The sequence below is a fragment of the Entelurus aequoreus genome, linkage group LG27 (genome assembly GCF_033978785.1).
Source record: "Entelurus aequoreus isolate RoL-2023_Sb linkage group LG27, RoL_Eaeq_v1.1, whole genome shotgun sequence".
Taxonomy (NCBI): Eukaryota; Metazoa; Chordata; class Actinopteri; order Syngnathiformes; family Syngnathidae; genus Entelurus; species Entelurus aequoreus.
The window spans coordinates 14,401,736-14,419,846 of record NC_084757.1 but is presented as its reverse complement, the minus strand read 5'-3'; the positions used below and the strand labels follow the sequence as shown (position 1 = coordinate 14,419,846).

Genomic DNA, 18,111 nt, shown 5'->3' with positions numbered 1-18,111 from the left:
GAGTGTCTCCATGGCGACTGAAGGTAGTACATGCAAAAACCTCATTTAGACAAGGCGGTCTGCACCAGTTATTGATTGTGCACGCAGTCGTAGTACATTACGCGCAACATGGCCACTTATAGTACACGCTATGTTATTTTTTGCACGCTGTTTAGCGTGTGGTATTTGGATCTTAGTAGATCAGGCCCTAAGTCTGCCTTTATTGTGAGGATGTTGTTGTGTGCCACTGCCCATGATGCCCTGGCATCACCTCAAAGCACTAAGTGCACGTTGCCCTGACTTGTCGTGACGCTCTTGAAATCCTTTCTCACCTCGCAGGAAAAGCGGCAACGGCGGCGAGTACCTGAGGACGTCCGCGGGCAGCTTCATGGCGGCCAGGGTGACGTGGGTGAGGCTGAAGGCGGAGCTGAAGAACTGACGGAACAGCGGCAGCGTGTCCTTCCCTTTTCTGTCGGATGGAACAGCGACAAGGAACGGTGAGAAGAGGGGAACATGGAGGGTGACGAGAGTGGGCCGTACGGGTGTTGTTGACATGCCGAGTGCAGAGAACAGCCAATAAGTGACGTCAGAATATTCATGTTGACTCAGAGCTTGCAGCCGTAGGGGACAAAAAATACTGGGTTTTCCACAAGTATGATCCGTCAGTAAAGCACAGATGTTTACCTTATCCCAATAAACATCTGTTCAGTATTTTAACATAAAAGTGTTTGATTGTGAGTCATTAAAAGGCGCAAAATGCAACGGGTCCATCAGACCCAAAAACGCTGGCTGAGTAACAACAATATAAACGTTGCAACATTGTTTGTCAACACTGTCTGCTCTCATTTTCTCGCACATTTGACCCTCTGATGTTCTGTGTACCTACACTCTGTCCTCCTCCTGTCTAGGCCTGCTGTGTGTGTGTGTGTGGGGGGTACACAGAACATCAATTTCCACACTTATATTAGCCCCGGGGCCAGTGGACCCGGACATCTTATATGTAATAGAAATGTGTAGGGGGGGGTGTATGGTGTGTGGTCATTAAATATGTATTCTGATATATGTTCTAAACAGAAAATGAGCCAAAGTCAGTGAGTCTCAGTTTGAAAAATTAACTAATTGTATCATTTTTCTTTTAATAAAAAAAATGAAAACGGGTCCCACAGACCCGAACGCCACACAAGTTAGCATTGATTAGCTTGCAGTCATGCACTGACCAAATATGCCTGGTTAGCACTCCAACAAGTCAATAACATCAACAAAGCGCACCTTTGTGCATTCACGCACAGCATAAAAAGTTTGGTGGACAAAATGAGACAAAGAAGGAGTGGAAGATTTTACATGTAAACAAACTGTCGCGTCACAGTCCACACTATGGTGAGTTCAAGAAACCGCCGGAATTAGTAGGACAAAACGACGTTCACCAAATACTGTGAAGCATACATACAAACATATTAAACAGTGGTAGTTCTAACAATTGGGAAGGTTTGTGTTATGTTTGTCCTCAAACAAAAACATACTAAAACAAAAAAGGTAACACTTTAGTATGGGGAACATATTCTAAGTAACAAAGATTTAATTTAGAGTTATTTGGACACTAGGAGAACATATAAGGGTTAGGATTAGGGTTACTAATAAGCAATAATTCTGAGGTTATTGAGGGAAGACTTTTAGCTAATGGCTTACTGGTTGTATACTAAGGCCATGCAGAATAAGGCATTAATAAGTACTTAATAATGATTAATTAAGAGCCAATATGTTACTAATTTTCATGTTAATAAGCAACTAATTAAAGGCCTACTGAAATGATTTTTTTTTAATTTAAACGGGGATAGCAGATCCATTCTATGTGTCACACTTGATCATTTCGCGATATTGCCACATTTTTGCTGAAAGGATTTAGTAGAAAACAACGACGATAAAGTTCGCAACTTTTGGTCTCTGATAAAAAAAAGCCTTGCCCCTACCGGAAGTAGCGTGATGTCACAGGAGGAAGGGCTGCTCACATTTTCCCATTGTTTACACCAGCAGCGAGAGCGATTCGGACCGAGAAAGCGACAATTACCCCATTAATTTGAGCGAGGATGAAAGATTCGTGGATGAGGAAAGTGAGAGTGAAGGACTAGCGTGCAGTGCAGGACGTATCTTTTTTCGCTCTGACCGTAACTTAGGTACAAGGGTTCATTGGATTCCACACTTTCTCCTTTTTCTATTGTGGATCACGGATTTGTATTTTAAACCACCTCGGATACTATATCCTCTTGAAAATGAGAGTCGAGAATGCGAAATGGACATTCACAGTGACTTTTATCTCCACGACAATACATCGGTGAAGCTCTTTAGCTACGGAGCTAACGTGATAGCATCGGGCTAAAATGCAGATAGAAACAAAATAAATAAACTCCTGACTGGAAGGATAGACAGAAAATCAACAATACTATTAAACCATGAACATGTAAATACACGGTTAATGCTTTCCAGCCTGGCGAAGGTTAACAATGCTGTTGCTAACGACGCCATTGAAGCTAACTTAGCAACGGGACCTCACAGAGCTATGCCAAAAACATTAGCTATCCACCTATGCCAGCCAGCCCTCATCTGCTCATCAACACCCGTGCTCACCTGCGTTCCAGCGATCGACGGAGCGACGAAAGACTTCACCCGATCATAGATGCGGCCGGCGGCCCGGAGACGGAGGAAGTCAAGGTGAGGTCGGCGGCTAGCGCGTCTGCTATCCATCTCAAAGTCCTCCTGGTTGTGTTGCTGTAGTCCGCCGCTAATACACCGATCTCACCTAAAACTTTCTTCTTTGCAGTCTCCATTGTTCATTAAACAAATTGCAAAAGATTCACCAACACAGATGTCCAGAATACTGTGGAATTTTGAGATGAAAACAGAGCTTTTTTGTATTGGATTCATTGGGGCCGAATACTTCCGTTTCAACGATTGATGTCACGTGCAAACGTCATCATCCAAAGACGTTTTTAACGGGAAGTTTAGCGGGAAATTTAAAATTGCACTTTATAAGTTAACCCGGCCGTATTGGCATGTGTTGCAATGTTAAGATTTCATCATTGATATATAAACTATCAGACTGCGTGGTCGGTAGTAGTGGCTTTCAGTAGGCCTTTAATGGTGAATATGTTCCCCATACTAAAGTGTTACCAAAAAAAAATTATTCCCCCCCCCCCATCTTTTTCCATTTTCAACCCTTTTTTAAAAATTCTCCAGGGAGCCACTAGGGCGACGCTAAAGATCCGCGGGTTGCCTACCCTAAAGACGTCTGCTTATCTTTTTTACCTCAAAATGTACAGGCAGCTCTTCTCCTCTCGTGCCGCCGCACACAAACGGGTGAACATGTGTCAAAACATGCACCTGCACCGTCTTGTTATTTTTCTGACAAATGTTACTGAAGTTTTAAGCCCCGAAGTTGGACTTACAAAATCCCCCGCCAAACTTTATTTTTGCAAACCGCCTCTTTTCGACTAACCTGTGGGAGAAGGAATTTTTGGAAAGATTCAGGAAGGCGAGATCAGCGCAGCACCCCCTCAGAAGAGCCCCGAATAGCTGCATGAGAGAGGGGAGGTGGAAACGGTTAATGCATTCCTTTTTTTGAAAGCACCGCCGTGAACGCCTTACCGAGTCCACGGAGCAATCTGTGCCCGACAGGTCCAAATGCACCAAGCAGTTGGGCTGCGACAGGAAGAGATACAAGGTCTGCAAACACACACACACACACACACACACACACACACACCCGTGCAGACGTCATGTGAAGAATCTGAATGAAACTGATTTGCAGGTTGCGCTGCATGCGCTTCCTCACCGAGGCGTCGTCACCTGACAGGATGCCCGGGTTCTTGCTCAGGTCCAGGTGCAGGAGGGAGTTGGAGTACTGGTCACTGGAGTTCAGAGCCAGAGAGAGCGACATCAACCCTGAAGGACAAGGTAGATTATTGCAACGTTTTACTCAACTCCCATCTAAGTTTATGGGTCTTTATTAAATATGGGAAATGTGTCGTCCCATGAAAAACATTTGATCTCAGGGGTGTCAAAGTCAAGGTCCGAAGGCCAGATCCAGCCCGCTAATGAATTAGCTATGGCCCCCGGGATGATATTAATAATAATAATAAACATATGTTTAATGTACCCTAAGATTTTTCTTTGCTAAAATAAAGCCAATAATGACATTTTTGGGGTCCCCTTTATTTAGAAAAGTACCGAAAAGTACAGAAAAACATTTTGGTACCGGCACCAAAATATTGTTATCGGGACAACACTAATGTCTTCTGAAGCATTTTTTTCCACAAGCCATAGGGGGGGCCACTAATGGGATGTCCTAGTTTTTACACATGTCCAAAAAAAAATGCTGCTTTAAAGGCCTACTGAAATGAATTTTTTTTATTTAAACGGGGATAGCAGATCCATTCTATGTGTCATACTTGATCATTTCGCGATATTGCCATATTTTTGCTGAAAGGATTAGTATAGAACAACGACGATAAAGTTCGCAACTTTTGGTCGCTGATTAAAAAAAGCCTTGCCTATACCGGAAGTAGCGTGACGTCACAGGAGGAAGGATTACTCACAATTCCCCGTTGTTTACAATAGAGCGAGAGATTCGTGGATGAGGAACGTTAGAGTGAAGGACTAGAGAGGCAGTGCAGGGTGTATCTTTTTTCGCTCTGACCGTAACTTAGGTACAAGGTCTCATTGGATTCCACACACTCTCCTTTTTCTTTTGTGGATCACAGATTTGTATTTCAAACCACCTCGGATACTATATCCTCTTGAAAATGAGAGTCGAGACCGCGAAATGGACATTCACAGTGACTTTTATCTCCACGACAATACATCGTTGACGCACATTAGCTACGGAGCTAACGTGATAGCATCAGGCTCAAATGCAGATAGAAACAAAATTTTAAAAAACCCTGACTGGAAGGATAGACTGAAGATCAACAATACTATTAAACCGTGGACATGTAAATACACGGTTAATAATTTCCAGCTTGGCGAAGCTTAACAATTGAAGCTAACTACGGAGCGGCGGGCGTTGTAGCTTTCGACGACACCCCGGCCGCCATCAGAGTCGGCAAGAAACATATATTTCCCCAAAGTTACGTACGTGACATGCACATAGTGACACGCACGTACGGGCAAGCGATCAAATGTTTGGAAGTCAAAGCTGTACTCACGGTAGTGCGTCTGCTATCCAGCTCAAACACAACACAACTTCCTGATTGTGCTGCTGTAGTCCGCCGCTAATACACCGATCGCACCTACAACTTTCCAATTTGCAGTCTCCATTGTCCATTAAACAAATTGCAAAAGATTCACCAACACAGATGTCCAGAATACTGTGGAATTGTTCGATGAAAACAGAGCAGTTTGTATGGTGACACATTGGGTACGAATACTTCCGTTGCCGTCGTGACGTCACGCGCTTACGTCATCATACATCGACGTTTCCAACCGGAAGTTTAGCGGGGAATTTAAAATTGCACCTTATAAGTTAACCCGGCCGTATTGGCATGTGTTGCAATGTTAAGATTTCATCATTGATATATAAACTATCAGACTGCGTAGTAGTGGCTTTCAGTAGGCCTTTAAATGCTGTGTCTCCCCCTAATCATGTCCTACCCTTCTGCTTCCTTTTGTGCTAATTAACCAATTTCTACTCCTTGTCCTTCTTCATTAGTATGGCGCCGCAGGATATCACAAAAAAAAACAAAAACAGCGGGAGCGCCATTTTGACAAACCTTTGGAGGTGAGCGAGGTCTTGGAGAGGTTGAGGAGGCGGAGACCCTTGCTGAGGCGACACATCTGCTGGATGAGGTTAGCCATGCCTGCAGCCAGAAGGTGAGAGGACATATATACAAAATGTAGTGGAGAGTGTCCTCCTGTTCAGCCTGTCACACCACACGTTAACACCCACAGTCACAGTCACAGGCTGGAGGCCGCCGTGCGTGCTGACAGTCGGCTCATCAGGCGTAATTAGCACTTTGACACCTCCTTGTAGTGAAGGTTTTTTTTTTCTTTTCTGTCTCATCGGACATTGTTTCCTCTCAACTTCTTACCTTGGTTGTCCAGAGAGTTATGGGCCAGGTTGAGCGAATGGATGACAGAGGCGGGGTTCTCGGAGAGAGCGGCCGACATCTTCTGTGGGAAGTCTCTGCAGAGGCAACATGGTTATGGTCTCACTAAATGCAAGACATTGACTTTTGTGTATTTTTTTTTAACTTAATGCAGTTTTTAGAAGGAACAAATATAAGACATTCGTGTATATATATATATATATATATATATATATATATATATATATATATATATATATATATATATATATATATATATATATATATATATATATATATATATATATATATATTTTTTTAACTCAGTTTAATTGGAGTTTTATTTTTTTAAAGAAATGTAAGACTTTTGTGTATTTCTTTTTTTTTTTTTTACTTAATTTTATTACAATTTTTAGAAGGAACAAATGAAATACTTTTTTGTACTTCTTTTTATTTTAACTTATTTTTATTGGAGTTTTAGAAGGAACACATGTAAGACTTTTGTGTATTTATTTTTTTAAACTTAATTTTAATGGGAGTTTTTAGAAGGGAAAATATAAAACTTTTGTGTATTTTCTTTATTCTTTTTTTTACTTTTATTGGAGTTTTTAGAAGGAATAAATGAAAGACGTGTACTTCTTTTTATTTTAACTTCTTTTTATTGGAGTTTTTAGAAGGAAAAACGTAAGACTTTTGTGTATTTTTTTTTTTTTTTTTTACTTATTTTATTTGAGTTTTTAGAAGGAACAAATGAAGACTTGTGTGTACTTCTTTTTATTGTAAGTTATTTTTATTGGAGTTCTTAAAAGGAACAAATGTAAAACTTTTGTGTATTTCTTTTTTTTAACTTAGTTTTATTAGTCTTTTTTTTAAAAAAAAAGTAAGATTTTTGCGTATATTTTTTTTAATCTTAATTTTAATTGGAGTTTTTAGATGAACAAATGTAAAACTTTTGTGTATTCCTTTTTTTTAATTAGTTTTATTTGAGTTTTTTTTTAAACAAATTCAAGACTTTTGTGTATTTCTTTTTTTTTTAACTTAATTTTAATTGGAGTTTTTAGAAGGAAAAATATAAGACTTTTGTGTATTATTTTTAAAAAATTAATTTTATTGGAGTTTTTAGAACGAACAAATGTAAGACTTTTGTGTACTTCTTTTTTGTTACTTATTTTTGTTGGAGTTTTTAGAAGGAAAACCATAACACTTTGTTGTACTTCTTGTTTTGTAACAACATTTTTATTGGAATTTTTCGGAAGATACAAATGTAAAACTTTTGTGTATTCTTTTTTTTTTTTACATATTTTTTATTGGAGTTTTTAGAAGGAACACATGTCAAACGTTTGTGTGTTCCTTTTTTTAAACTTAATTTTATTGGAGGTTTTTGAAAAACAGATGTAAGAGTTATGTTTAGTTTTTTTCTTAACTTAATTTTAATTGGAGTTCTTAAAAGGGAAAACATAAGACTTTTGTGTATTTTCTTTATTTTTTTACTTAATTTTTTTGGAGTTTTTAGAAATAACACATGTAAGACTTGTGTATTTTTTTTTTTAACTTAATTTTAATTGGAGTTCTTAAAAGGGAAAACATAAGACTTTTGTGTATTTCTTTTTTTTTTTTTACCTTTTTTTTATTGGAGTTTTTAGAAATAACCCATAAGACTTTTGTGTAAGAAACAGCAAAAAAACAAAGTAGTATCTACAAATACATCAATTAAATAAACAAAAAAAGAAATAATAATAGATTAATAATAATAATAATAATCAGAAATAAAATAAAACAATATAAACAGATACACACACATATATATATATATATATATATATATATATATATATATATATATATATATGTATATATATATATATATTATTAATATAATTTTGACAGAAAAAAAATGCATATTTTATACTTTAATATTATCTGATCATGCCAATTATATTATTATATACTGTATTGCAAAACTATTTTTGTGAGATAAAAACAAATAGTAAAATATATGCCATTATTTATGATTTTAAAGCATGTTATACATTAAAAAATCCAATAATCAAATGCATATGCAGTTCGATTAATCATGATTAATCACAGGTAATTACCCGCATGCATAATGTAAATTAATTTTAAAAAAGCAGCCATTACTGCGATGTGGCCCTCAATGAAAATGAGTTTGACACCCCTGATGTAGAACAACAACAACAAAAGTCTTTCAAGCTTACGATTTTAACCCGGCGTTCTCCAGGGTGATCTCCTCCAGGCTGGATGATTTGCTGACTGTGTGCAGGACCTGCTCCGTGACCTCTGACCCCTGACACCGATCAACAGACAAGGTCAGTTTCCCCCTCCCAACAAAGCGCTGCAGCGTAACTCGCTTACCAATCGCAGGTCTTTGCAGTAGAGCTTAGTGAACCAGGTGTTGTACGCCACCGAAGCGACAATCACCGCCAAGTCCCTGCAGGCGACAGACAACCATCAGGTAAACCCAGAGGCACCTTTGAAGTTCAGTGGATCCACGCATTTTCCCCTTTAACTGTGAATTACCTATTAGTGATCGGAATTTTACAATTCACTTCGATTTGATTCAGAATCGATTCAACACAATTCTCAATTCAAACCAGTTCTCACAATATATAATTTGGGATAAAAAAATATAATAAAACATTTTCGAACAGGGTATAAAAAAATATATATAATTAAACAAATTATATTTTTTGATTTTTGGAAATTAGGAAACAATTTGCATGTACTGTGCATCCTTAAACTATTCACAGCGCTGCACTTTTTTCCCTATGTTTATGTTACAGCATTATTCCAAAATAGACTAAATTCATTTTTGTCCTCAAAATTCTACACACAATACCCCATAATATAAATGTAATTTTTCATTTTTTTAAATTATTTTTTAAAAATTGCAACTGTATTAAAACAAACAAAAAAATCAAATGTACATAAGTATTCACAGCCTTTGCTCATTACTTTGTTGATGCACCTTTGGCAGAAATTACAGCCTCAAGTCTTTTTGAATACGATGCCACAAGCTTGGCACACCTATCTTTTGTCAGTTTTGGCCATTCCTCTTTGCAGCACCTCTCAAGCTCCATCCGGTCAGATGTGAAGCGTTGTTTTTTGTTTTTTTTATCCAGGATGAAAACCAACCGACACTGTCTTGACACAGTTGCTGCCGAAGGTGCATCAACAAAGTATCGAGCAAAGGCTGTGAATACTTGTGATATTTTTGTTATTTATTTTCAGTAAATCTGCAAAAAAAAACAAAAAAGTCATACATACATAATTCTCATTAAGGGTGTGTAGAATTTTGAGAAAAAAAATATATATATATGAAATAAGGCTGTAACATAACAAAATGTGGAAAATGTGAAGCGCTCTAAATACTTTCCGGATGCACTGTAAAACTTTGTTTTTGGTTATTAGCACACGATTATTTACTATCATTTTAATTACAAATATTTTTAAGGTGTTGTTTTTGGTAACCTAATAATAAAAAGTGAGTACTGTATGACTGTCATTTTTTGTTATTGTGTAAAACTGACTTTAAAACGTTAAGTTTGACTACTCCTTTCACATTTTTCAACCCATTTCAACCGTTCCACCGTCAAAACATTCCTCGTATTCAGGACAAAAACCAAGTTGGTTAAGGAACTAGAAAAATTCCGGTTTTTCCTGAAATTCCATGAATTTCTCAATTAAAAACTGTTACTAATGCAACATTTTTTGCCCGATTTAAACAATTCCAACACCAACCAATTCAGCTCATGCAGGACATTCATGCTCCTAATCATTTTTTTTTTTTTAAATCCCAATATCCCAAAATTCCCAAATTTCCATGAGGTTCCCATTGAAACGAATGGGACATTTTTCCAAGTTGCACAATTCGCACATTTTTCAACCTATTCAAACCATTCCAACATCAACACATTTCACTCATCCTGGACATTCAAACTAACACTTTCCCAAGTTCAAAACCAAATTCCGTTTTCCCTGGACATTCAAACTACCATTTTTCCACATTCAACAAATTTCCAGGAATTCCCGTTTTTTTGGTAACCTATTTCCACCCTTCTTAAGTTTGACTACTCCTTTCACATTTTTCAACCCATTTCAACCGTTGCACCGTCAAAACACTCCTCATATTCAGGACAAAAACCAAGTTGGTTAAGGAACTAAAAAAAATTCCTGGTTTTCCCGAAACTCCAGGAATTTCTCAATTAAAAACTGTTACTAATTCAAAAATGTTTGCCCAATTTAAACAATTCCAACACCAACCAATTCAGCTCATTCAGGACTTTCATGCTTCTAATCATTTTTTTTTTTTAAATCCTGCTTTTCCCAAAATTCCCAAATTTCCAGGAAGTTCCCATTGAAACGAATGGGACATTTTTCCAAGTTGCACAATTCCCACATTTTTCAATCTATTCAAACCGTTCCAACATCAACACATTTCACTCATCCTGGACATTCAAACTAACACTTTCCCAAGTTCCAAACCAAATTCCGGTTTCCCTGGACATTCAAACTACCATTTTTCCACGTTCAACAAATTTCCAGGAATTCCCGTTTTTTTGGTAACTTATTTCCACCCTTCTTAAGATTGACTACTCCTTTCACATTTTTCAACCCATTTCAACCGTTCTACCGTCGGAACACTCCTCATATTTAGGACAAAAACCAAGTTGGTTAAGGAACTAGAAAAATTTCCGGTTTTCCCAAAACTCCAGGAATTTCTCAATTAAAAACTGTTACTAATTCAAAATGTTTTGCCCGATTTAAACAATTCCAACACCAACCAATCCAGCTTGTAATCATTTTCCAAAAAATCCAGCTTTTCCCAAAATTCCCAAATTTCCAGGAAGTTCCCATTGAAATGAATGGGACATTTTTCCAAGTTGCACAATTCGCACATTTTTCAACCTATTCAAACCATTCCAACATCACCACATTCCTCTCATCCTGGACATTCAAACTAACACTTTCCCAAGTTCCAAACCAAATTCCGGTTTCCCTGGACATTCAAATGACCATTTTTCCAAATTCAACAAATTTCCAGGAATTCCCGTTTTTTGGTAACCTATTTCCACCCTTCTTAAGTTCGACTACTCCTTTCACATTTTTCAACCCATTTCAACTGTTCCACCGTCAAAACACTCATATTCAGGACAAAAACCAATTTGGTTAAGGAACTAAAAAAAATTCCTGGTTTTCCTGAAATTCCAGGAATTTCTCAATTAAAAACTGTTACTAATGCAACATTTTTTGCCCGATTTAAACAATTCCAACACCAACCAATTCAGCTCATTCAGGACTTTCATGCTCCTAATCATTTAAAAAAAAAAAAATCCCAATTCCCCAAAATTCCCAAATTTCCAGGAAGTTCCCATTGAAATGAATGGGACATTTTTCCAAGTTGCACAATTCGCACATTTTTCAACCTATTCAAACCATTCCAACATCAACACATTTCACTCTGCCTGGACATTCAAACTAACACTTTCCCAAGTTCCAAACCAAATTCCGTTTTCCCTGGACATTCAAACTACCATTTTTCCACATTCAACAAATTTCCAGGAATTCCCGTTTTTTTGGTAACCTATTTCCACCCTTCTAAAGTTTGACTACTCCTTTCACATTTTTCAACCCATTTCAACCGTTCCACCGTCAAAACACTCCTCATATTCAGGACAAAAACCAAATTAGTTAATGAACTAGAACAATTCCAGGTTTTCCCAAAACTACAGGAATTTCTCAATTAAAAACTGTTACTAATTCAAAAATGTTTGCCCAATTTAAACAATTCCAACACCAACCAATTCAGCTCATTCAGGACTTTCATGCTTCTAATCTTTTTTTTTTTAAATCCCGCTTTACCCAAAATCCCCAAATTTCCAGGAAGTTCCCATTGAAATGAATGGGACATTTTTCCAAGTAGCACAATTCGCACATTTTTCAACCTATTCAAACCGTTCCAACATCAACACATTTCACTCTGCCTGGACATTCAAACTAACACTTTCCCAAGTTCAAAACCAAATTCCGGTTTCCCTGGACATTCAAACTACCATTTTTCCACGTTCAACAAATTTCCAGGAATTCCCGTTTTTTGGTAACCTATTTCCACCCTACTTAATTTCGACTACTTCTTTCACATTTTTCAACCCATTTCAACCGTTCTACTGTCGGAACACTCCTCATATTTAGGACAAAAACCAAGTTGGTTAAGGAACTAGAAAAATTTCCGGTTTTCCCGAAATTCCAGGAATTTCTCAATTAAAAACTGTTACTAATTCAAAATGTTTTGCCCGATTTAAACAATTCCAACATCAACCAATTCAGCTTGTTCAGGACATTCATGCTCCTAATCATTTTTTTTAAAAAAACAATTTTCCAAAATTTCCCAATTTCCAGGAAGTTCCCATTGAAATGAATGGGACATTTTTCCAAGTTGCACAATTCGCACATTTTTCAACCTATTCAAACCGTTCCAGCATCAACACATTCCTCTCATCCTGGACATTCAAACTAACACTTTCCCAAGTTCCAAACCAAATTCCGGTTTCTCTGGACATTCAAACGACCATTTTTCCACGTTCAACAAATTTCCAGGAATTCCCGTTTTTTGGTAACCTATTTCCACCCTTCTTAATTTCGACTACTTCTTTCACATTTTTCAACCCATTTCAACCGTTCTACTGTCGGAACACTCCTCATATTTAGGACAAAAACCAAGTTGGTTAAGGAACTAGAAAAATTTCCGGTTTTCCCGAAATTCCAGGAATTTCTCAATTAAAAACTGTTACTAATTCAAAATGTTTTGCCCGATTTAAACAACTCCAACATCAACCAATTCAGCTTGTTCAGGACATTTATGCTCCTAATCATTTAAAAAAAAAATCCCAATTTTCCAAAATTTCCCAATTTCCAGGAAGTTCCCATTGAAATGAATGGGACATTTTTCCAAGTTGCACAATTCCCACATTTTTCAACCTATTCAAACCGTTCCAGCATCAACACATTCCTCTCATCCTGGACATTCAAACTAACACTTTCCCAAGTTCCAAACCAAATTCCGGTTTCCCTGGACATTCAAACTACCATTTTTCCACGTTCAATAAATTTCCAGGAATTCCCGTTTTTTGGTAACCTATTTCCACCCTACTTAATTTCGACTACTCCTTTCACATTTTTCAACCCATTTCAACCGTTCTACCGTCGGAACACTCATATTTAGGACAAAAACCAAGTTGGTTAAGGAACTAGAAAAATTTCCGGTTTTCCCGAAACTCCAGGAATTTCTCCATTAAAAACTGTTACTAATTAAAAATGTTTTGCCCGATTTAAACAATTCCAACACCAACCAATTCAGCTTGTAATCATTTTCCAAAAAATCCCGCTTTTCCCAAAATTCCCAAATTTCCAGGAAGTTCCCATTGAAATGAATGGGACATTTTTCCAAGTTGCACAATTCGCACATTTTTCAACCTATTCAAACCATTCCAACATCAACACATTCCTCTCATCCTGGACATTCAAACTAACACTTTCCCAAGTTCCAAACCAAATTCCGTTTTCCCTGGACATTCAAACTACCATTTTTCCACATTCAACAAATTTCCAGGAATTCCCGTTTTTTTGGTAACCTATTTCCACCCTTCTTAAGTTTGACTACTCCTTTCACATTTTTCAACCCATTTCAACCGTTCCACCGTCAAAACACTCCTCATATTCAGGACAAAAACCAAGTTGGTTAAGGAACTAAAAAAAATTCCTGGTTTTCCCAAAACTCCAGGAATTTCTCAATTAAAAACTGTTACTAATTCAAAAATGTTTGCCCAATTTAAACAATTCCAACACCAACCAATTCAGCTCATTCAGGACTTTCATGCTTCTAATCATTTTTTTTTTTTAAATCCTGCTTTTCCCAAAATTCCCAAATTTCCAGGAAGTTCCCATTGAAACGAATGGGACATTTTTCCAAGTTGCACAATTCCCACATTTTTCAATCTATTCAAACCGTTCCAACATCAACACATTTCACTCTGCCTGGACATTCAAACTAACACTTTCCCAAGTTCAAAACCAAATTCCGGTTTCTCTACTCCTTTCACATTTTTCAACCGTTCCACCGTCAAAACACTCCTCATATTCAGGACAAAAACCAAGTTGGTTAAGGAACTAAAAAAAATTCCCGGTTTTCCCGAAATTCCAGGAATTTCTCAATTAAAAACCGTTACTAATGCAACATTTTTTGCCCGATTTAAACAATTCCAACACCAACCAATTCAGCTTGTTCAGGACATTCATGCTCCTAATCATTAAAAAAAAAAAATCCCATTTTCCCCAAATCCCCAAATTTCCAGGAAGTTCCCATTGAAATGAATGGGACATTTTTCCAAGTAGCACAATTCGCACATTTTTCAACCTATTCAAACCGTTCCAACATCAACACATCACTCTGCCTGGACATTCAAACTAACACTTTCCCAAGTTCCAAACCAAATTCCGGTTTCCCTGGACATTCAAACTACCATTTTTCCACGTTCAACAAATTTCCAGGAATTCCCGTTTTTTGGTAACCTATTTCCACCCTACTTAATTTCGACTACTTCTTTCACATTTTTCAACCCATTTCAACCGTTCTACTGTCGGAACACTCCTCATATTTAGGACAAAAACCAAGTTGGTTAAGGAACTAGAAAAATTTCCGGTTTTCCCGAAACTCCAGGAATTTCTCAATTAAAAACTGTTACTATTTAAAAATGTTTTGCCCGATTTAAACAATTCCAACACCAACCAATTCAGCTTGTAATCATTTTCCAAAAAATCCCGCTTTTCCCAAAATTCCCAAATTTCCAGGAAGTTCCCATTGAAATGAATGGGACATTTTTCCAAGTTGCACAATTCGCACATTTTTCAACCTATTCAAACCATTCCAACATCAACACATTCCTCTCATCCTGGACATTCAAACTAACACTTTCCCAAGTTCCAAACCAAATTCCGGTTTCCCTGGACATTCAAACGACCATTTTTCCACGTTCAATAAATTTCCAGGAATTCCCGTTTTTTGGTAACCTATTTCCACCCTACTTAATTTCGACTACTTCTTTCACATTTTTCAACCCATTTCAACCGTTCTACCATCAGAACACTCCTCATATTTAGGACAAAAACCAAGTTGGTTAAGGAACTAGAAAAATTTCCGGTTTTCCCAAAACTCCAGGAATTTCTCAATTAAAAACTGTTACTAATTCAAAATGTTTTGCCCGATTTAAACAACTCCAACACCAACCAATTCAGCTCATTCAGGACTTTCATGCTCCTTATCATTTTTTAAAAAAAATCCAGATTTCCAAAAATTCTCAAATTTCCAGGAAGTTCCCATTGAAATGAATGGGACATTTTTCCAAGTTGCACAATTCCCACATTTTTCAACCTATTCAAACCATTCCAACATCAACACATTCCTCTCATCCTGGACTTTCAAACTAACACTTTCCCAAGTTCCAAACCAAATTCCGGTTTCCCTTGAAATTCAAACTCTTTTACATTCAAACCATTCCAAAACTCAAACTATTCTTACATTCATGCTACATTTTGTCAGCATTTCAGTTCAACTTCAGCATTGGAGCATTCACATGCAATTCTTTCAGTTATAATTGGAAAATTTCGATATTGATTTGTTGCTGTTTTTGACTATTATTACAATTTTTTTTTTTTTTACAGTCTTACCTGCTTTCCAGGTGACTAAAATCCAGCAAGTTGAACTCTCGGTTGTCCTGGGAGTGGTAGATGGTGTCCACATCCTAGAGGGTGACATTAGCCAGGAGTCCGCAGGGATCTCGTGCAAGGTTGGAAAAAGCACTTGAAGAGTGACGCGGCTCTTACCCACTGCACTTCCTCCTTGCAGCTGATGCCATTATAGTCGCACAAGGCGGCGTACGTCTCCGAAAAGCCTCCTGAGGGCGGCAACAAACGTTTCGTGCTGGTGAACAAAGAACATCTGGGAGTGCGAGCGACTGTATCTGACAAATGTGAGTACAGCGCTCACTTGGATGTACAAACCCCAAAACCAGTGAAGTTGGCACGTTGTGTAAATCGGGAATAAAAACAGAATACAATGATTTGCAAATCCTTTTTAACTTATATTCAATTGAATAGACTGCAAAGACAAGATATCTAATGTTCGAACTGAGAAACTTTATTTTTTGCAAATATTAGCTCATTTGGAATTTGATGACTGCAACATGTTTCAAAAAAGCTGGCACAAGTGGCAAAAAAGACTGAGAAAGTTGAGGAATGCTCATCAAACGTTTATTTGGAACATCCCTCAGGTGAACAGGCTAATTGGGAACGGGTGGGTGCCATGATTGTGTATAAAAGCAGCTTCCATGAAATGCTCAGTCATTCACAAACAAGGATGGGGCGAGGGTCACCACTTTGTCAACAAATGCGTGAACAAATTGTCCAACAGTTTAAGAAAAACCTTTCTCAACCAGCTATTGCAAGGAATTTAGGGATTTCACCATCTACAGTCCATAATATCATCAAAAGGTTCAGAGAGTCTGGAGAAATCACTGCACGTAAGCGTTGAAATTATGGACCTTCGACCCCTTAGGCAGTACTGCATCACAAAGCAACACCAGTGTGTAAAGGATATCACCACATAGGCTCAGTAACACTTCAGAAAACCACTGACAGTAACTACAGTTCGGCGCTAGATCTGTAAGTGCAAGTTAAAACTCTACTATGCAAAGCGAAAGCCATTTATCAACAACACCCAGAAACGCCGCCAGCTTCGCTGGGCCCGAGCTCATCTAAGATGTACTGATGCAAGGTGGAAAAGTGTTCTGTGCTTTGATGAGTCCACATTTCAAATTGCTTTTGGAAACTGTGGATGTTGTGTCCTCCGGAACAAAGAGAAAAGAACCAACCGGATTGTTCTAGGCGCAAAGTTGAAAAGCCAGCATGTGTGATGGTATGGGGGTGTATTAGTGCCCAAGGCATGGGTAACTTACACATCTGTGAAGGCGCCATTAATGCTGAAAGGTACATACAGGTTTTATGTTGCCATCCAAGCAACGTTATCATGAACGCCCCTGCTTATTTCAGCAAGACAATGCCAAGCCACGTGTTACAACAGCGTGGCTTCATAGTAAAAGAGTGCGGGTACTAGACTGGCCTGTCTGTAGTCCAGACCTGTCTCCCATTGAAAATGTGTGGCGCATTATGAAGCCTAAAATACCACAACGGAGACCCCCGGACTGTTGAACAACTTAAGCTGTACATCAAGCAAGAATGGGAAAGAATTCCACCTGAAAAGCTTCAAAAATGTGTCTCCTCAGTTCCCAAACGTTTACTGAGTGTTGTTAAAAGGAAAGGCCATGTAACACAGTGGTACAAATGCCCCATGTGCCAACTTTTTTGCAATGTGTTGCTGCCATTAAATTCTAAGTTAATGATTATTTGCAAAAAAATGTATAAGTTTCTCAGTTGGAACATTAAATATCTTGTCTTTGCAGTCTATTCAATTGAATATAAGTTCAAAAGGATATCCGCAGCGTTGTCGACACTGCCTCCTCCCTTCCCCCGTTCTTCTGCTGCACCCAAAGAATATTAACCAACAAGGTAAAGTGAATATATTTTTTTTATTCCTTTCCATTGTTGCGACCCGGCTGTTAAAGTTAGGACGTTTTGTTGTTTTAAACTGAGAGCACCACAGGGCTAGTGACAGTGTGTGTGCGTGTCAGCAGGGTGGCTGCGAATGAGGACAGTTCAGCTAGTTGTTGTTTTGACTTTGTTATTATATAGAAAGTTGATACATCACCCCCTTATGTTTGTTTGATACACAGTATAGTATAGCGCTTAATTTTGTGTTCAAAGGGTACCGAATTGTACTGAAATATGAACTGGAACCCATTATTCATATTTACCTTGTTTCTCATAAAGACATTTGCTTCAATGTACAAACTTTTCGATTTACAATCCCTTTTCAAAACAAGTCAGAAAAAATTAAACGTGAGGGTTTTATTCACACCCTAATGCA

At 37.8% G+C, this 18,111-nt stretch overlaps 1 protein-coding gene and 2 long non-coding RNA genes across 7 annotated transcripts in view; 2 read left to right on the top strand and 1 right to left on the bottom strand.

Annotated features, from left to right (window-relative positions):
• LOC133644657 (uncharacterized) overlaps window positions 1–664 on the top strand; it is a 164,782-nt gene extending 164,118 nt beyond the window's left edge. For all 3 annotated transcript variants that reach the window (XR_009824802.1, XR_009824801.1, XR_009824804.1), the window contains one exon: window positions 319–664. This is a non-coding gene — a long non-coding RNA (uncharacterized LOC133644657). The remainder of the gene's footprint in view (window positions 1–318) is intronic.
• Window positions 1–18,111, bottom strand: part of LOC133644651 (capping protein, Arp2/3 and myosin-I linker protein 3-like) — a 99,793-nt gene that overhangs the window by 59,273 nt on the left and 22,409 nt on the right. For all 3 annotated transcript variants that reach the window (XM_062039328.1, XM_062039326.1, XM_062039327.1), the window contains exons 7-16: window positions 15,954–16,024; window positions 15,798–15,871; window positions 8,430–8,505; window positions 8,273–8,361; window positions 6,060–6,154; window positions 5,742–5,828; window positions 3,806–3,915; window positions 3,619–3,696; window positions 3,470–3,546; window positions 344–448 (exon numbers count right to left, since the gene is read on the bottom strand). In XM_062039328.1, the coding sequence (XP_061895312.1) occupies window positions 344–448; window positions 3,470–3,546; window positions 3,619–3,696; window positions 3,806–3,915; window positions 5,742–5,828; window positions 6,060–6,154; window positions 8,273–8,361; window positions 8,430–8,505; window positions 15,798–15,871; window positions 15,954–16,024 (862 nt within the window). The remainder of the gene's footprint in view (window positions 1–343; window positions 449–3,469; window positions 3,547–3,618; window positions 3,697–3,805; window positions 3,916–5,741; window positions 5,829–6,059; window positions 6,155–8,272; window positions 8,362–8,429; window positions 8,506–15,797; window positions 15,872–15,953; window positions 16,025–18,111) is intronic.
• On the top strand, window positions 8,226–15,916 carry LOC133644658 (uncharacterized). The gene is made up of 3 exons (XR_009824805.1): window positions 8,226–8,383; window positions 8,449–8,529; window positions 15,792–15,916. It is a non-coding gene; the product is annotated as an uncharacterized LOC133644658 (long non-coding RNA).